At 51.0% G+C, this 12955-nt stretch overlaps 1 protein-coding gene across 13 annotated transcripts in view; it reads right to left on the reverse strand.

Moving 5' to 3' along the window:
* RAPGEF1 (Rap guanine nucleotide exchange factor 1) overlaps positions 1-12955 on the reverse strand; it is a 130837-nt gene that overhangs the window by 63428 nt on the left and 54454 nt on the right. For 10 of the 13 annotated variants that reach the window (XM_047768745.1, XM_047768743.1, XM_047768754.1 and 7 more), the window contains exons 2-3: positions 4202-4341; positions 3510-3623 (exon numbers count right to left, since the gene is read on the reverse strand). In XM_047768745.1, the coding sequence (XP_047624701.1) occupies positions 3510-3623; positions 4202-4341 (254 nt within the window). The remainder of the gene's footprint in view (positions 1-3509; positions 3624-4201; positions 4342-12955) is intronic. The other 3 variants (XM_047768750.1, XM_047768755.1, XM_047768749.1) reach the window with 1 other exon arrangement.

Raw genomic sequence — 12955 nt, forward strand, 5'->3', positions numbered from 1 at the left:
CGCTGGGGTTCTTGCCCGCAGGTCCTCTGCTGCCCACGAAGACGCAACCCTCCCCATTCCCATCGCTGTGGCCTCTCTGCTCTCACTTTTTCTCCTTCCACTGCCTGACCCACTTGTTCACCTGCGGTGTGTTTCTAAGAGCCAGGTGCCTGTTTCTCCACCTCGTGGACGAGTGCTCTGCTTGGCCATGGCCTCCCTGGGGCTGGGAGGGACCTGAGCGTGAAGGCCCCATGGTGCCTTGCAGACACCAAACGTGACTCAAGCCACGGCTGGTCAGTCTGGCAAGAGGACTGTGGCCACAACCCTGCCCCCTTAACCCATCAGGACGCATTAGGGGCCTGCCATCTTAGCCCATCAGGACGCATCAGGAGCCAGCAGTGCTCAAAGGTGGAGAGAAGCAGGAAACATTTTAAGGAAAGATATCTACTGTATGTAAAACAGATAAGCAATAAGGACCTCCTGTCCAGCACTGGGGACCCACCTCAGTATCTTGTAATAACCTATAATGAATCTGGAAAAGAATACACGTACGAACTGAATCACTTTGCTGTACACCTGAAACTCACACACCGTAAATTAAGTATACGTCAAGGAACGTTAAAGGAAAGAAAAGAGCAAGCAAGCAAGCAAGCAAGCGTGTCCTCGGGTTTGCTGTGGAGGAAGGAGGCTAACCTGGCGATGGGAGGCATCCACAAGGGACTCTCCTGCCATGAGCAGAGACATCGAATGAGCCGCTGAAGAGCCAAGCTGCCCTGGGCTCCTAACAGAGGAGCTGACCCTTAGAGTCAGGTTTCACCCATCAACCTGGTAGCAAATTCCACTCCCAGAATTAATGGCCTCCGAAGGTTGTGCATTCCCCCAGCCCTATAGCTGTTAAACTCTGGCTTCTTGCGAATGAGCCAGCAGTGGAAACAGTTTGTTTACTTATATATTTATATACATTTTTGGCTGTGTTCATGGCATGTGGAAGTTCCTGGGCCAGGGACTGAACCTGCGCCACAGCAGCAACCCGAACCGCTGCAGTGATAACACTGGCTCCTTAAGGGAACTCTCTCGAAGGGGTTTACAGTGAGACACCTAAACCGAGCCCTCACGAGGCCGTGGTCTTCCTGCAACTGTCCAGCTGCACAACCTCGAGAGGCAGTGCATCCGTCACACACCCCCTCCTGCTGTCAGGGATGAGGTGCCACCACGGGTGCAAACCAACCTGGGAACTACAAGAGGCGAGCGGTGCTCGGGGAGGACCTCAACCTGCAGACACTGCGGGGCTTTGGGCGCCTCACCTGCGAGATGGGGAGAGTGGCCCCTCTTCTGCAGAACCGGGAGAGGTGGACGTGGGGGGCTGGGTGAGAATGTATACGCAAGTATCTCATAAAATTAAGGGAAAAACTTGGGCCAGAACCCACCCTCCCTGCACACTGGGCGTAACGAGCGCTTGGCCACACGGCCAAGGTGAGAGGAGAATTAGACTGTGTACAATCACCGGGACGGCACCCGGGCAAGGCGAGACCTGCAGTCAAGCCGTACAGGATCTGAATCTACTCCTGTCTACCCGAACTGCCACTTCCCATGTACTGGCCCAGGAAAAATGAGAAGATACATGGGAACACTGGGTTGAGAGACAGCCAGAGAGCCAATGCTAATAACAACGGTAGCACATGAGAGCCCTACCGTGAGATTTCTCAGCAGAGGCAGCGAGGTCCTCACAGCCTGGCAGATGCCCCAACCCTGGCAGTTCTGTCTGTGAGCCCCCACGTGGTTCTGTACTCACTTGTCTCACGCAGGTGACCTGGGCCAGAGCAGAGGCTTTCAACCCTTCTTAGAGGGTGGTGACCAGACACCGGGGTGACCGGACTCCTTGGGTGAAGAGCACACCTAGAGCTCCTCCCAGGAGAACAGCGTTTCTCGGCCACGACACTGACGCTCCAGGGCAGATCGGTCTTTGCTGGGGAAGGGGGGCTGTCCTGCGTATTGTGTACCATGTTGACCACCAGCCCTGGCCTCCACCCAGCAGATCCTAGCAGCACCTGCTTCAACCTCCTAGTGGTGAGAGTCGAAAATGTCCCCAGACATTGCCAAAGGTACCCCTGATTGGGCAGGACACCCCCTCGCCCCCCACTAAGCGAAGGGTACTTTAGCATCAAAATCCCCCCCATGGCCTCTCTCGGAGGAATGAGGGGGTGGATTCTAAGAACTAAGTGGTTGAAACAGTTTCTCATCGGAGTTCACGGCTGTTGGTAAATCACTCTCTCGGGGCTGCCCGGACCAGGGTTAGATGACAAGGGACACGCTTCCTGGGCTTTAATATTAAACCCAGCTCCACGAGGTTGCCAAACAGATTGTAATAAAAACTAACTGTGGTACAGACCAGATCTTCCACTTTATTACTCTTCCTCTATCTGGAGTTTAGATCAATCTGGCAAACCCTGTAAATTTCATTCTTGCTCTTTAGCCTCTTTTTGTTAACAGATGGGGCAGGAAAAAGGATTATTGGACAGAAGACTTTGGGTTTAAAACCTTAATCTTCTCCACTTTTAACTAGAATTTTATGACATTCTGCTGATCAACATAAAAATGAAAGAGTCATGACAGAATTCAAGAATTACGTGTTTATGGAACTAGTGTTTGCTAGTGGCATTAAATTGACAGCTGTGACAACAGTTTTACCACAAACTACACTGTGGAGAGTCACTGAAGGATTTAGGATCTATCTGTCTACAAGGCTTGCTTCTATTTTACACTGCCGAGTTTACTGTGTTTTTATATTTAGCTATGTGTGGGGGCTGACATCAGATTCGTGCGCTACTCAAAACCAGCCTGACTTTCCTAAAGAGTAAACGCAGCGCCGCAAGAGTTCCCGCGTGGAGGGCTGCTGGCCCGCGAGCACCGCGCCCTCTGGGACTTTGCCTGGGTGTCTGACGTCTCTGCAGCCTCAGTCTCCTTTCCCGAAAGATCAGTTTCCACCTCCCAGGGTTCGAACAAGAATCAAGTGAGAGAGCGAGCGTAAAGCACTCAACACGGGGCTACGAAAAGGCCTGATAAATGTCAGCGGCACAAAAGGAGTCCCCGACTCTGGTGGCACGGGCTCTGCGGTGGCCGCAGCACACTCCCCGGGCCCTGCCAGACGTGCACAGAGCACCGGACGCCTCAGACGCCCTTCCCTTGCTCAACTATCTGCATCGTCTCAGCAGCTCAGGCGAAGAGCAGCCGGTCTTAGGAGACAAGACCCCCACTCCCCGGACCTGTTGGACCCAAGCAGCACACCCAAACCAACCCCAGAAACCCCCAAGCTTTGCCTTGGAGTCTGAGCGCTCTCCAAAGACCAGGGGGCTTGGATAAACTCTTACTTTTATCCAAGGTCCCCTGGACTGTTTTCTGAACAATTAAGCCCACAGGTGCCACCCAACTGAGCACAATAATAGATTTTTTTTTTCCATCCCCAAAACCATGGGCCAGGATTCTGCAGTAGAAGGCAAGGCAAACCCAATTGTTCTTAACATCACACTGACCTTCTGCCTTTGAGACCTGGAAGCCACAGCACTGGTGGACATAAATTCTACTGCCTGCTGCTCCAGATCCAAGGGGATAGGGTAGCCCTCTGGTAGAAATCTGTCTGTTGCCTCCTGGAAGAGAGGAAACCTGGATTCCTACAGAGCTTGAAATGGCCGTTTTAAGCTGAAGGGAGGGGTTGATGAAAATCAACAGCAATTCCAACACATCTGGCTCGCCCGGCCCTGCTGAGGTCACTGGTGCTTGAGGACGTCTTGGGCTGGGTTTCGAGGGTTTAGCAAGTTGCAGAGCATGGGCCCTAAAGCCAAATGATGGGTATTCTGGACATCGTAACTTCCCTGTACGTGTGTGTGCCAGGGCAACGCAGGCCTCTCTGGGGCAGGGAGGCAGCATCCTGGGGTGTGAACAGATGTGCTGAGCTGTTTTAAACGCCCAGAGAAGAACAGATCTGGAAAAGGACTGTTCTAGCCAACTGAGCTCAACTCTGATCCACATGAGAAGCACTCACCGTCCTAAAGGCTCGCATTGCCCAAGGACAAGGAAGGCCCCGCCGGGACCGGGGAACGCTGCGCAATAGGCGGTCTGTACTGAAAGCTCGCCCCCCAGGGGATGAACTTAAAAACTGCACAAACTCACTGCCCAGAGCAGGTGGAGGCCAGGAGAAGCAGAAACACCTAGAGAGTCAGCTTACTTTGTTCACAGGCTTCTCTGGAATCTTCACAGACACCTCCGCCGGTTTTCCCTTCTTTGACGGCGTCCTCTTGATCTTGGGCGAGTGGAATTTGTCCATCAGCTTCATGGTGAAGGAGGAGAGGTGAGAACGCTGAGAGTCTGCAAACAAAGACGGCACCGACGGTTAGAGGCAGAGTGGGAAGAAGCAGCGGTGCACTGACCTTTTATGGAAACGAGTGTCGTCCTCGAGTCTCTTCTCCTGGCTGTGCAGGGATACAAAGAAAAGGAAATACGGATCCGCTAAAACGTCTCCGCCTGCATGTCTCAACTCTCGTACGCCCCGTCTAGGCTAGGGTGAAAGTAGTCAAGATGGGTGTAGGAAACGAACTTGCAGATATTTCCATGTGTCCTCATAGAGCTCTTCTGACGGGCTCACCAGAGTCCAAGGGAAAGGACACCGAAGAACACGGTAGGACGCAGGATGTGGGAGCTGCAGAAGAAGGCCCTCTGACCCACCTCACTTTTCTGCTTGGAGAACTGCAACAAGTGACACGGGTAAGGCCTCAGAGCTGGCAGTGAAGACCGAAATAGAACCAAGGTGCTCAAAACCCTCTGGGACATGGTGAAAGACTAAAGGGTTTCCCCTCAAGACTGGGAATGAGACTGTCCAATCTTACCACTGTTATTCAATTTAATACTCCAATAAAAGCCAACCGGCTTGGAGTTCCTGTCGTGGCTCAGCAGAAACGAATCCAACTAGCATCCATGAGGTTGCAGGTTCAATCCCTGACCTCGCTCAGTGGGTTAAGGATCCAGCATTGCCGTGACCTGTGGTGTAGGTCGCAGACATGGCTCAGATCCTGCGTTGCTGTGGCTGTGGCGTAGGCCGGCAGCTGTAGCTCTGATTCGACCCCTAGTCTGGGAACCTTCATAGGCCGTGGGTGTGGCCATAAACAGCAAATTAATTAATTAATTATTTAAAAGCCCAACTGGTTTGGAAGAAGGATATAAAACTATCTCTATTTGTAGATGACATAATCTTGTAGAGGAAAAATCCCAAGAATCCACTCTTAGTACTCATGAACAAATTTACGAGGCGCACAGGATACAAGACGATATGCAAAATCACATGCAAGATCATATACAAAAATCAATTATATTTCTATACAGTAGCAAGGAACAAACATTCAAAATGAAACCTTAAAAGGCTTCCATTCAACAACGATCAAAGAGAATAAAACACTTAGGTCCAAATTTACACTTAAGTAGAATGCTGATCTGCTACAGCATGGATGAATCTTGAAAACATTACGTTAAGTGAAAGAAGCCAGTCACGAAATACCACCTGTTGTATAATTCCATTTATGTGAAATGTCCAGAATAGGGAATTCTACAGAAACAGAACGCAGATTAGGGGCTGCCTCAGACTGAAGGGAGGGGAGAGGCATGGAGAGAGACTGCTAGTGAGAAGGGATTTCTTTTGGTGGGGGATAAAAATATTCTAAAAGTAGAATCTGGTGACGGTTACACAACCCAGTGAATTACTATTAAAAAAAAAAAGTCTACATTCCACACTTTAAAAGGAGTCAACTGTATATGTGAATTTTATTTCAATGAAGATATTTAAAAATCCCAACAAACCAGACGCAATGAGCAGCCTTCCTTCATCACTTCCCTGTGCTGGAAACCATCTCATTAAATCATTTATTGATGTGTTTATCTCCACAGGAGAATGCAAACGTGCTGAAGGCTGAGCCCGCCTTGTTCAAGCCTGCATCTCCAGTGCCAACACGCTGCCTGGCCCGCAGAAGATGCGCAGGAAACGCTCACCCAACAAATGAAGACGTCAGCCAATGAAAACACGCCCCGTGAAAAGGACTGCTTCTTTGGTTTGGTAACGTCAGAAGTCATAGAAAATGCCTGAAATGGGTTGGAAATTGGGGAGCAGAACACAACCCATGCCATGGAAAAATAAATATCTGTGTGTTTAAAATTAAAAAATACTCTCCCTTTCAACTTTTTCAGCAATGTAGCTACTAAAAAAAACAACCCCTCTTCCAAATAAATGACATAGCACCTTGTATTACAGGCCTGTCACTGTGTCTACTAGTGCTGCATGTGACTAAATATGGCCAAGGTTCAATTCTTTTGTCAAAGACCTTCCAGGTGGCAGGCAGGATCAGATAAACGGTGTGTCTTTGCTGCACTCTGGACCAAAGAGAATAGCCTAGGCCTGGCCTTCGTTCACAAGTGGAGTCAAGCCAAACAGAGCTTTGCAGCCGCCTGTCTTCTGGCCAGGACTGCAGGGAAGCCCTTCCTGGGGGGGCAGACGTGGACACGGATCCCCAGGATCCCCAGGAGGCTGGTGCACCTCTCTCCTGACCTGGCCTGGCGCAGCGCAGGGTCCGGGGCACGCTCCGCTCCAGCCCTTGAGCTGCAGCTGCCCCTGGGACTCAAAGCAGCTACACGGAGATGGTGTGATTTCTCCCTTCTTGGCCCCAACCCAAGCAGGGCAAGTCCCACACACAGCTTACACGTCCTTCTTTACACTTGAAAATGACGTGAGCAGTCTAGTAATTCGTGTGGCAGCTAAACGGGTGCGCTTCGTCGTCAAGCTGTTTGGGTGAACGTGCTGCAGCATCCTCTCTCCAAGTCTGAAGTTCCCCGGTCTGGAAAAGGGGCGATGACACTGGTCTTTGGGGGGGGGAGGGGGGCTGATGTGATTGCAGATTACATGAGATGCTGCTTTTGGATAACGCAACACAGTACTTACCCAAGTGCTGGGCACAAGGTACCCGCCCAACGCAGGGAGCTAACCTAACTAACCACATGACCTGGACTGGTACCAAGGCTGACCAAACTGAACTCTTCCCAGCTGCTTAAAGCTCTGGATTAGGAGACCGTGCAGCACTGACCCTCTGACTCTCGGTCTGGGCACTGAGGGCCTTACCGCTGCTCCCCCCGGCCTCCAGTGCTGACCAGGAGTCTCGATTCGGTCTGAGCCTGTTCATCTGCTTCCCTTCCTTCCAGGCTGCCCTGATTGCTGCCCCACCCACTCCTTCGGGGGCTGGCCTCGGCATCCCTCAAGTCCCAGCACATCCCTCGCCAGACAGGTTCCCAACACAGATGCCCCGTGACTTCTGCTCTAGCAAGTACGACGGAAAGCAGGCCAAGAAGAGCAGACACAAATGGGGAAGTGTAGGCAGGATGCGGGATTTCTTTGGTGGTCAGAGATCTTCAGAGACAGGCTGGGCGAGCCAACTTCCGCCTCCTCTGGTCTGCTGCCCTGAGCTGCCTGGCATACGGGTAGGCATGGGCGGGAGGAGTGGCCAGATTCACAGCCCCGCCATCACACCCCAGGCGGAACCACGGTAGGCAAACGAGGTGTGGAGGCCCCTCAAAGCTCTGACCGTGAGCCGGAGGCCAAGGAAGGGCACCTCCGCCTGAGAGCAGAAGAGCCCAGGAAGCATATCACAGCACACTCTCTCTCAGGCTCTGCTTGCCAGGCACAGCCTGAGATTCTGTGTGTCTTGGGGGCACAGCTAGGAATCCACATCAGCATTTAAAGAAAGGGTTATGGCTACCAATAAATCTTTCTCCTTGGAGTATTTAATAGCCTCAAAACAGCCAGCTGTGGGGCAAGGTATGAGAAATCAAGCAGCTTCTCTGGAATGACAGCCAACCTCCTCAAGCCTGGAAGTCAAGGTCAGCACTAAGGAGGCCACATTTTGACTTGGAGGCTGCTTGTCACCTCCTTCTTGAAACAACAGCTTAGCAGCACAGAGTCAACCCAGGATGCAGGGGACTTGTAAGGTCAAGGTCAATCAAACTCTGCATTTGAGCCCTGACCAGGGAGGGCAGAGTGGAAGGAGGCAGCTGCGGCAGCTGCGTTGGGGTCATCTTGCCAACAGCCCCCACCCCACCCCACCCCACCCCTGCCACACACACACACACACACACACACACACACACACACACACACACTTCCTGCCCTCTTCTCACGTCCCTCATGAGTGCCAATCACCCTGGGTGGAGGGAGACGCCAAACACGTCTCCTGCCTGCCGCAGCTCAGGCCCTTCATCCACCCTCTCCTGATTCTCTGACGGTACCCTTGGGAAGTTACACTTCACGTTCTGTAAACGTGGTCTGTTTAGAGGTTTTCTAGCACAGAAATTAAAACAAGACTTTGTAAGATTTCCTATGTACACATATACAATTTGTAGAGAATTAATCAAATCCATGCACCCACCAAACTGGCCTGTTACGTAGAACTTTCCACAACGATGGAAATGTCCCCTATCTGCCCTGTCCGGCGTGATGGCCACTTGCGGCCACTTGAAATGTGCCGAGTTGACTGAGAAGCTGAATCTTTATTGAAATGTAATTAAACAGCCATGTGAGGCCAGTGGCTGCCCTACTGGGCAGCACGGCTTGGTGAGAACACTGGCAATTCTACCGCCAGCACCACGTGCTCTGTCGGGATCTGATCCTATCTTTCCTCCTGACATGGGTAACCATGATTCTGATTTTTGTGCTTATCAGTGCTTTCTTTTGGTGATAGTTTATTTTGTTGGTATAGTTTAATTTTTTTTAAGTGTGTGAAGTTCATGTAAATGGTATTATATCATAAATATTCTTACGTTCTTGCTTGTTCACGCACGAGCAGGTCTGACATTTAACCAGGGGTAAGCGTACACGAGGGCTTTCGTCTTCAGTGCTGTGAAATTCCACAGGTTTGTCATGCCAGTTTTATTTATCACACTCCCGTTGGTGAACACTGGGTCGTTTTCAGCTTTTCTGCTTTTATTAACGTAACACTGCTCTGACCCTTGTCATACATGCCGGAACACACTTGACGAGAAATGCTGGACCACAGGCATTACAACACCCCCGATGCTATGGATGTTGCCAAGTCATTCTCCAAGGTGGCTGTGCCACGCTGCGGCCCCACCAGCAAGGCCGAGTCCCAGCTGCTCCGCTTCCAGCACCTGGGCTTGTCAGACGTACACGCTTTTCGCTATGGCCACCCCTAAACAAAGGAAACAAGAGCCCTCCTTCACCTGGAAACGCCATAAGCTGGTGCATCTTACTGGGTTCAAGCAAATCTGCCAGAAGAGCTTCAAAGGTCACGGACAGAACTTAAGAAAACAAGCGCTGAACCATTGCTCAGCACAGCATTTATGCCAAGGAGGGCTGGGAAACCCCAATGACCCATTTGCTAGTCATCTCTTCCACAGGAAGGCTCGCTTACTGGCCTCACCAGCAGTTTCCGCAGAAATGGCTGCAGTGTCACCAAGTGCAGCACCTTCCTGGGCACCCATCATGGGCTGCAGATGCGGCTGCCAGAGGAGCACCCCTCTCTGGGTGGAGGGAGAAGCAGGCAGCCTGCTCACAGCATCGTGTCTCAACAAAAACCAAAAACACACCACGGCCAAACCCATCTCTTCCAAGTAGTCTGCCAGGGGTCGATATTTCATTCTTAAACCTTCCATCTGCCCCTCGGCCAGGCTTACAACGATCTGTGCTTGTCACTGACAAATGTACGGATCAGCTGGCCTTTCAAAATGTCATCTGCAGCAGCAGCTGGGATCCCAACTTAGCAGTGGTTTCTGTTGGGGCTTAATTTTGCCTTGGATGGGGGGGGGCGTCACCACTTATCCACCATACAAGGGCCACCAAGTCAGGGTCCTCATGGTCTATGACACTCTGAAGCCGGTCCAAAGCAACGGCAGCCGACCTGGAGAGCCGCAGCGGCCGTCCAGGTCACGTACCCCACAGACTTCCTCCGCCTGGGGCACCCCGCGTCCTTCATCCACGCTCCACTTTCAAGGGCATTGAAGGACAACCAGCATGGAGAAGTGACACGAGGACATTTGAGCAACTATTTCAGAACAAGGATTTCAGCTTTTTAGAGCGTTTAGTCTGTTTATTGAGAACCGTACAGACCATAATGGAAAGATACAGATGAGTCAGGTGGCCCGTGTTTGACCTTGAGCTCGGCCTCTCTGGGCCAAGGTCCCGTAGCTGCAGAACGAGCATAACCTCAGACCCTAGCTGCTCAGGGTGTGGTGAGGATTAAAAGTGACCCGGGGTGCTGCGCACCTGCAAAGGCCCTGAGTGGGGCTCAGTATACCGCGTCCACTAGCACGTGATGACACCACCAGGCCTCCGCCAACACTCAGTATCTCTGGCCAAAGCTAAAAATAATCCCAGCCTAGGAGAGCAGAACGGAGCCTCATGTTTAACTTTCCCTGACAATACCACAGTAAGAGGTCCTCTTTCTTACTCAACACAGAACTCGTCGAGTTAAAACAGAAGGAAAATAATTTCTGGAGTTTTGTAACACCAAAGGCTCTTCTGACAAGAAGACCTGTCCCTGCCGCCCTCCGTTCAGGAAGCCCACTGACAGCCACGCTGCTGCTGTCGGGCCAATGGAAATATTAAGCGTATCTTCGTTTCATTTTTTCAGCAACAAAAGTCAAACAACCTCATTATAAAAACCCAAACACTGAAAAAACATATAATATAGAAAGTGCAAATCCCCATCACGCCACGTGTGGCAGAGCTGAAATGTGTACATTTTTCTGACTTGCCTTTTCCCCTTAGCGATGTGCTGAGGGCCTTTTTCCGTGGGAGCAGTTAAGGGCTGAACGACGTTCTGCGCGAAGGCGGACCCGTTTTCGCGCCCAGTCTCCCAATGCGCGGTTCCTATAGCTTTTGCTCTTTGAACACCACCACGCTATGGACACCCTCCTCTCTGAGCACCTGTACGCCAGACTCCCAGACGGGACTGTGGGGCCAAAGGTACAGCCCTGAAAAGCCAGGGTACCACCCAGCTGCCCTGAGCTGATGCAGGCTTGTGCCAGAGTGAGACGCCGGGTGCAGGCAGGAGGCAGGGAGGGGCAGGAATGCGACCAGGCTGGGGGGCAGGGGGTGGCCCTGCCACCTACACAAGAAACCTACCAGCCTGCACTTTGGATTTGGGTTCAAATCCGACAGAGCCACCACTTTGGCTTTCCTTGCATAACTGGTAAGGATTAAAAACAGACCCATCACAAAAGCTGAAGTCCAAATGGCTGATACACAGACAACAAGGTCCTCGGTTGTACCTGTCGTCACGGGACAGCACACTAAACCACAAAGCAGCACCTACCTCCACACCAGCATGGATGAAAAGGAAAAGCGGGAACCCTGAGCGGCCGTGGGGCTGAAGGCCACGCCTCACCTCCCCGAGGGAGGCCCCGGAGGACCTCTTACACCGACAAAGCAGCTCCACCCCGACGCCCTCCGGGGGACAGCGGGTCAACTGGGGCACCACGCAGCGCAAAGAATGATAACGAACTGCCACACAACGTGAACAACCCCACAGGTACAGAAAGAAGCCAGACGCAAGGAAGTAAATTTAGTCGGATTCCATTTTTATAAATGCAAAAACAGGTAAAATTATAGACTATGATTTTAGGAGCTCAGTGGTGGTTGTGCGCGAGGGGAGATGGTAACTGAGGGAGAGAGCTTCTGGTGGTGCCCGCGGTGTGCGTCTCGGTCAGAGTCTGTCACACTGATGTGTTCGATTTGCAAAAATCCTGCCAGCTGCACCCGTAGGACGGATGTACTTTTCTGACAGGTGGCATGTGTCAAGAAAACGTGGAAACAGACTAGACACAAAGGTCTCATGTTCTAACATAAGCCCACATGATTTTTACAGGGGCTGTATTCACAGGTCATTTACAAATTAAGGAAGTCCTGTTCTCTGAAGCAAACAAATGCATTTGGCCATAAGTAGCCAGAATTAACATCTTCCCAAAGAACTCCGCAGTGAGTATCTCAGGAAGAACCTATGGATATCTCAGGGAGCTCTGTCTTCCCCTCCCCCAGAATTTACGGGAGAAAAGGGGTTCTACTCAAGACCCTGACAACAACCAAATCATGCTTGTTTTGGCACCTGGCACTTAGCCCCCAACCTGGCACACAGTGAAAATAAATAAATGACTGCTAGTGAACACAAAGACAAATGAAATCAATGAACAAACTCTGCAACAGCTAACACCACCTGCATTCGACTGACAGCAGAGTAATTCCTGATGAGCGATGCAGGTGGGACGGTCTGGTTTACACCGATTTTTAATATAATTCTTTGAGGAACGCCAACACGCGAGTCAGAGACAACTCAATCAAGAACTTTTTCTGGTGTGGTGATTCATCTTGGGTCACCTGGATTAAGAGGATGCTGTTCAAGCGGCTTCCAGGGAAAAGACAAGAGAAAAACCATACCTTTCCCTTGCCCATTCTGGGTCTCTAGAGGACAATGGACTCTCTGGGCCAGGACTATTCACCAGAAATACAACAAGACCCACATATAATTTTAAATTAACCTACATTATCCATGATATTAGACTTTCATCATGTAATTAAATTAAAACAATTGGAGTTCCTGCTGTGCCTCAGCAGTAACAAACCTGACTTGTATCCATGAGGATGCAGGTTCGACCCCTGGCCTCCATCAGTGTGTTAAAGATCCAGTGCTGCCATGAGCTGTAGTGTAGGTCAAAGATGTGGCTCAGATCTGGCATTGCTGTGGCTGTGGTGTAGGCCAGCAGCTGCAGCTCTGATTCGACCCCTAGTCTGGAAACTTCCATATAACGTGGGTGTGGCCCTAAAGAGAAAAAATAATTTAAAAAATAAAACTACTAACGAGCACTTTTCTCTTCCTTTCATGCTAAGCCTTCACAATCTGGTGTGTGTCCTGCACTCCTGGTGCGTCTCTAGTGGGAC

Source organism: Phacochoerus africanus, chromosome 2 (genome assembly GCF_016906955.1).
Source record: "Phacochoerus africanus isolate WHEZ1 chromosome 2, ROS_Pafr_v1, whole genome shotgun sequence".
Taxonomy (NCBI): Eukaryota; Metazoa; Chordata; class Mammalia; order Artiodactyla; family Suidae; genus Phacochoerus; species Phacochoerus africanus.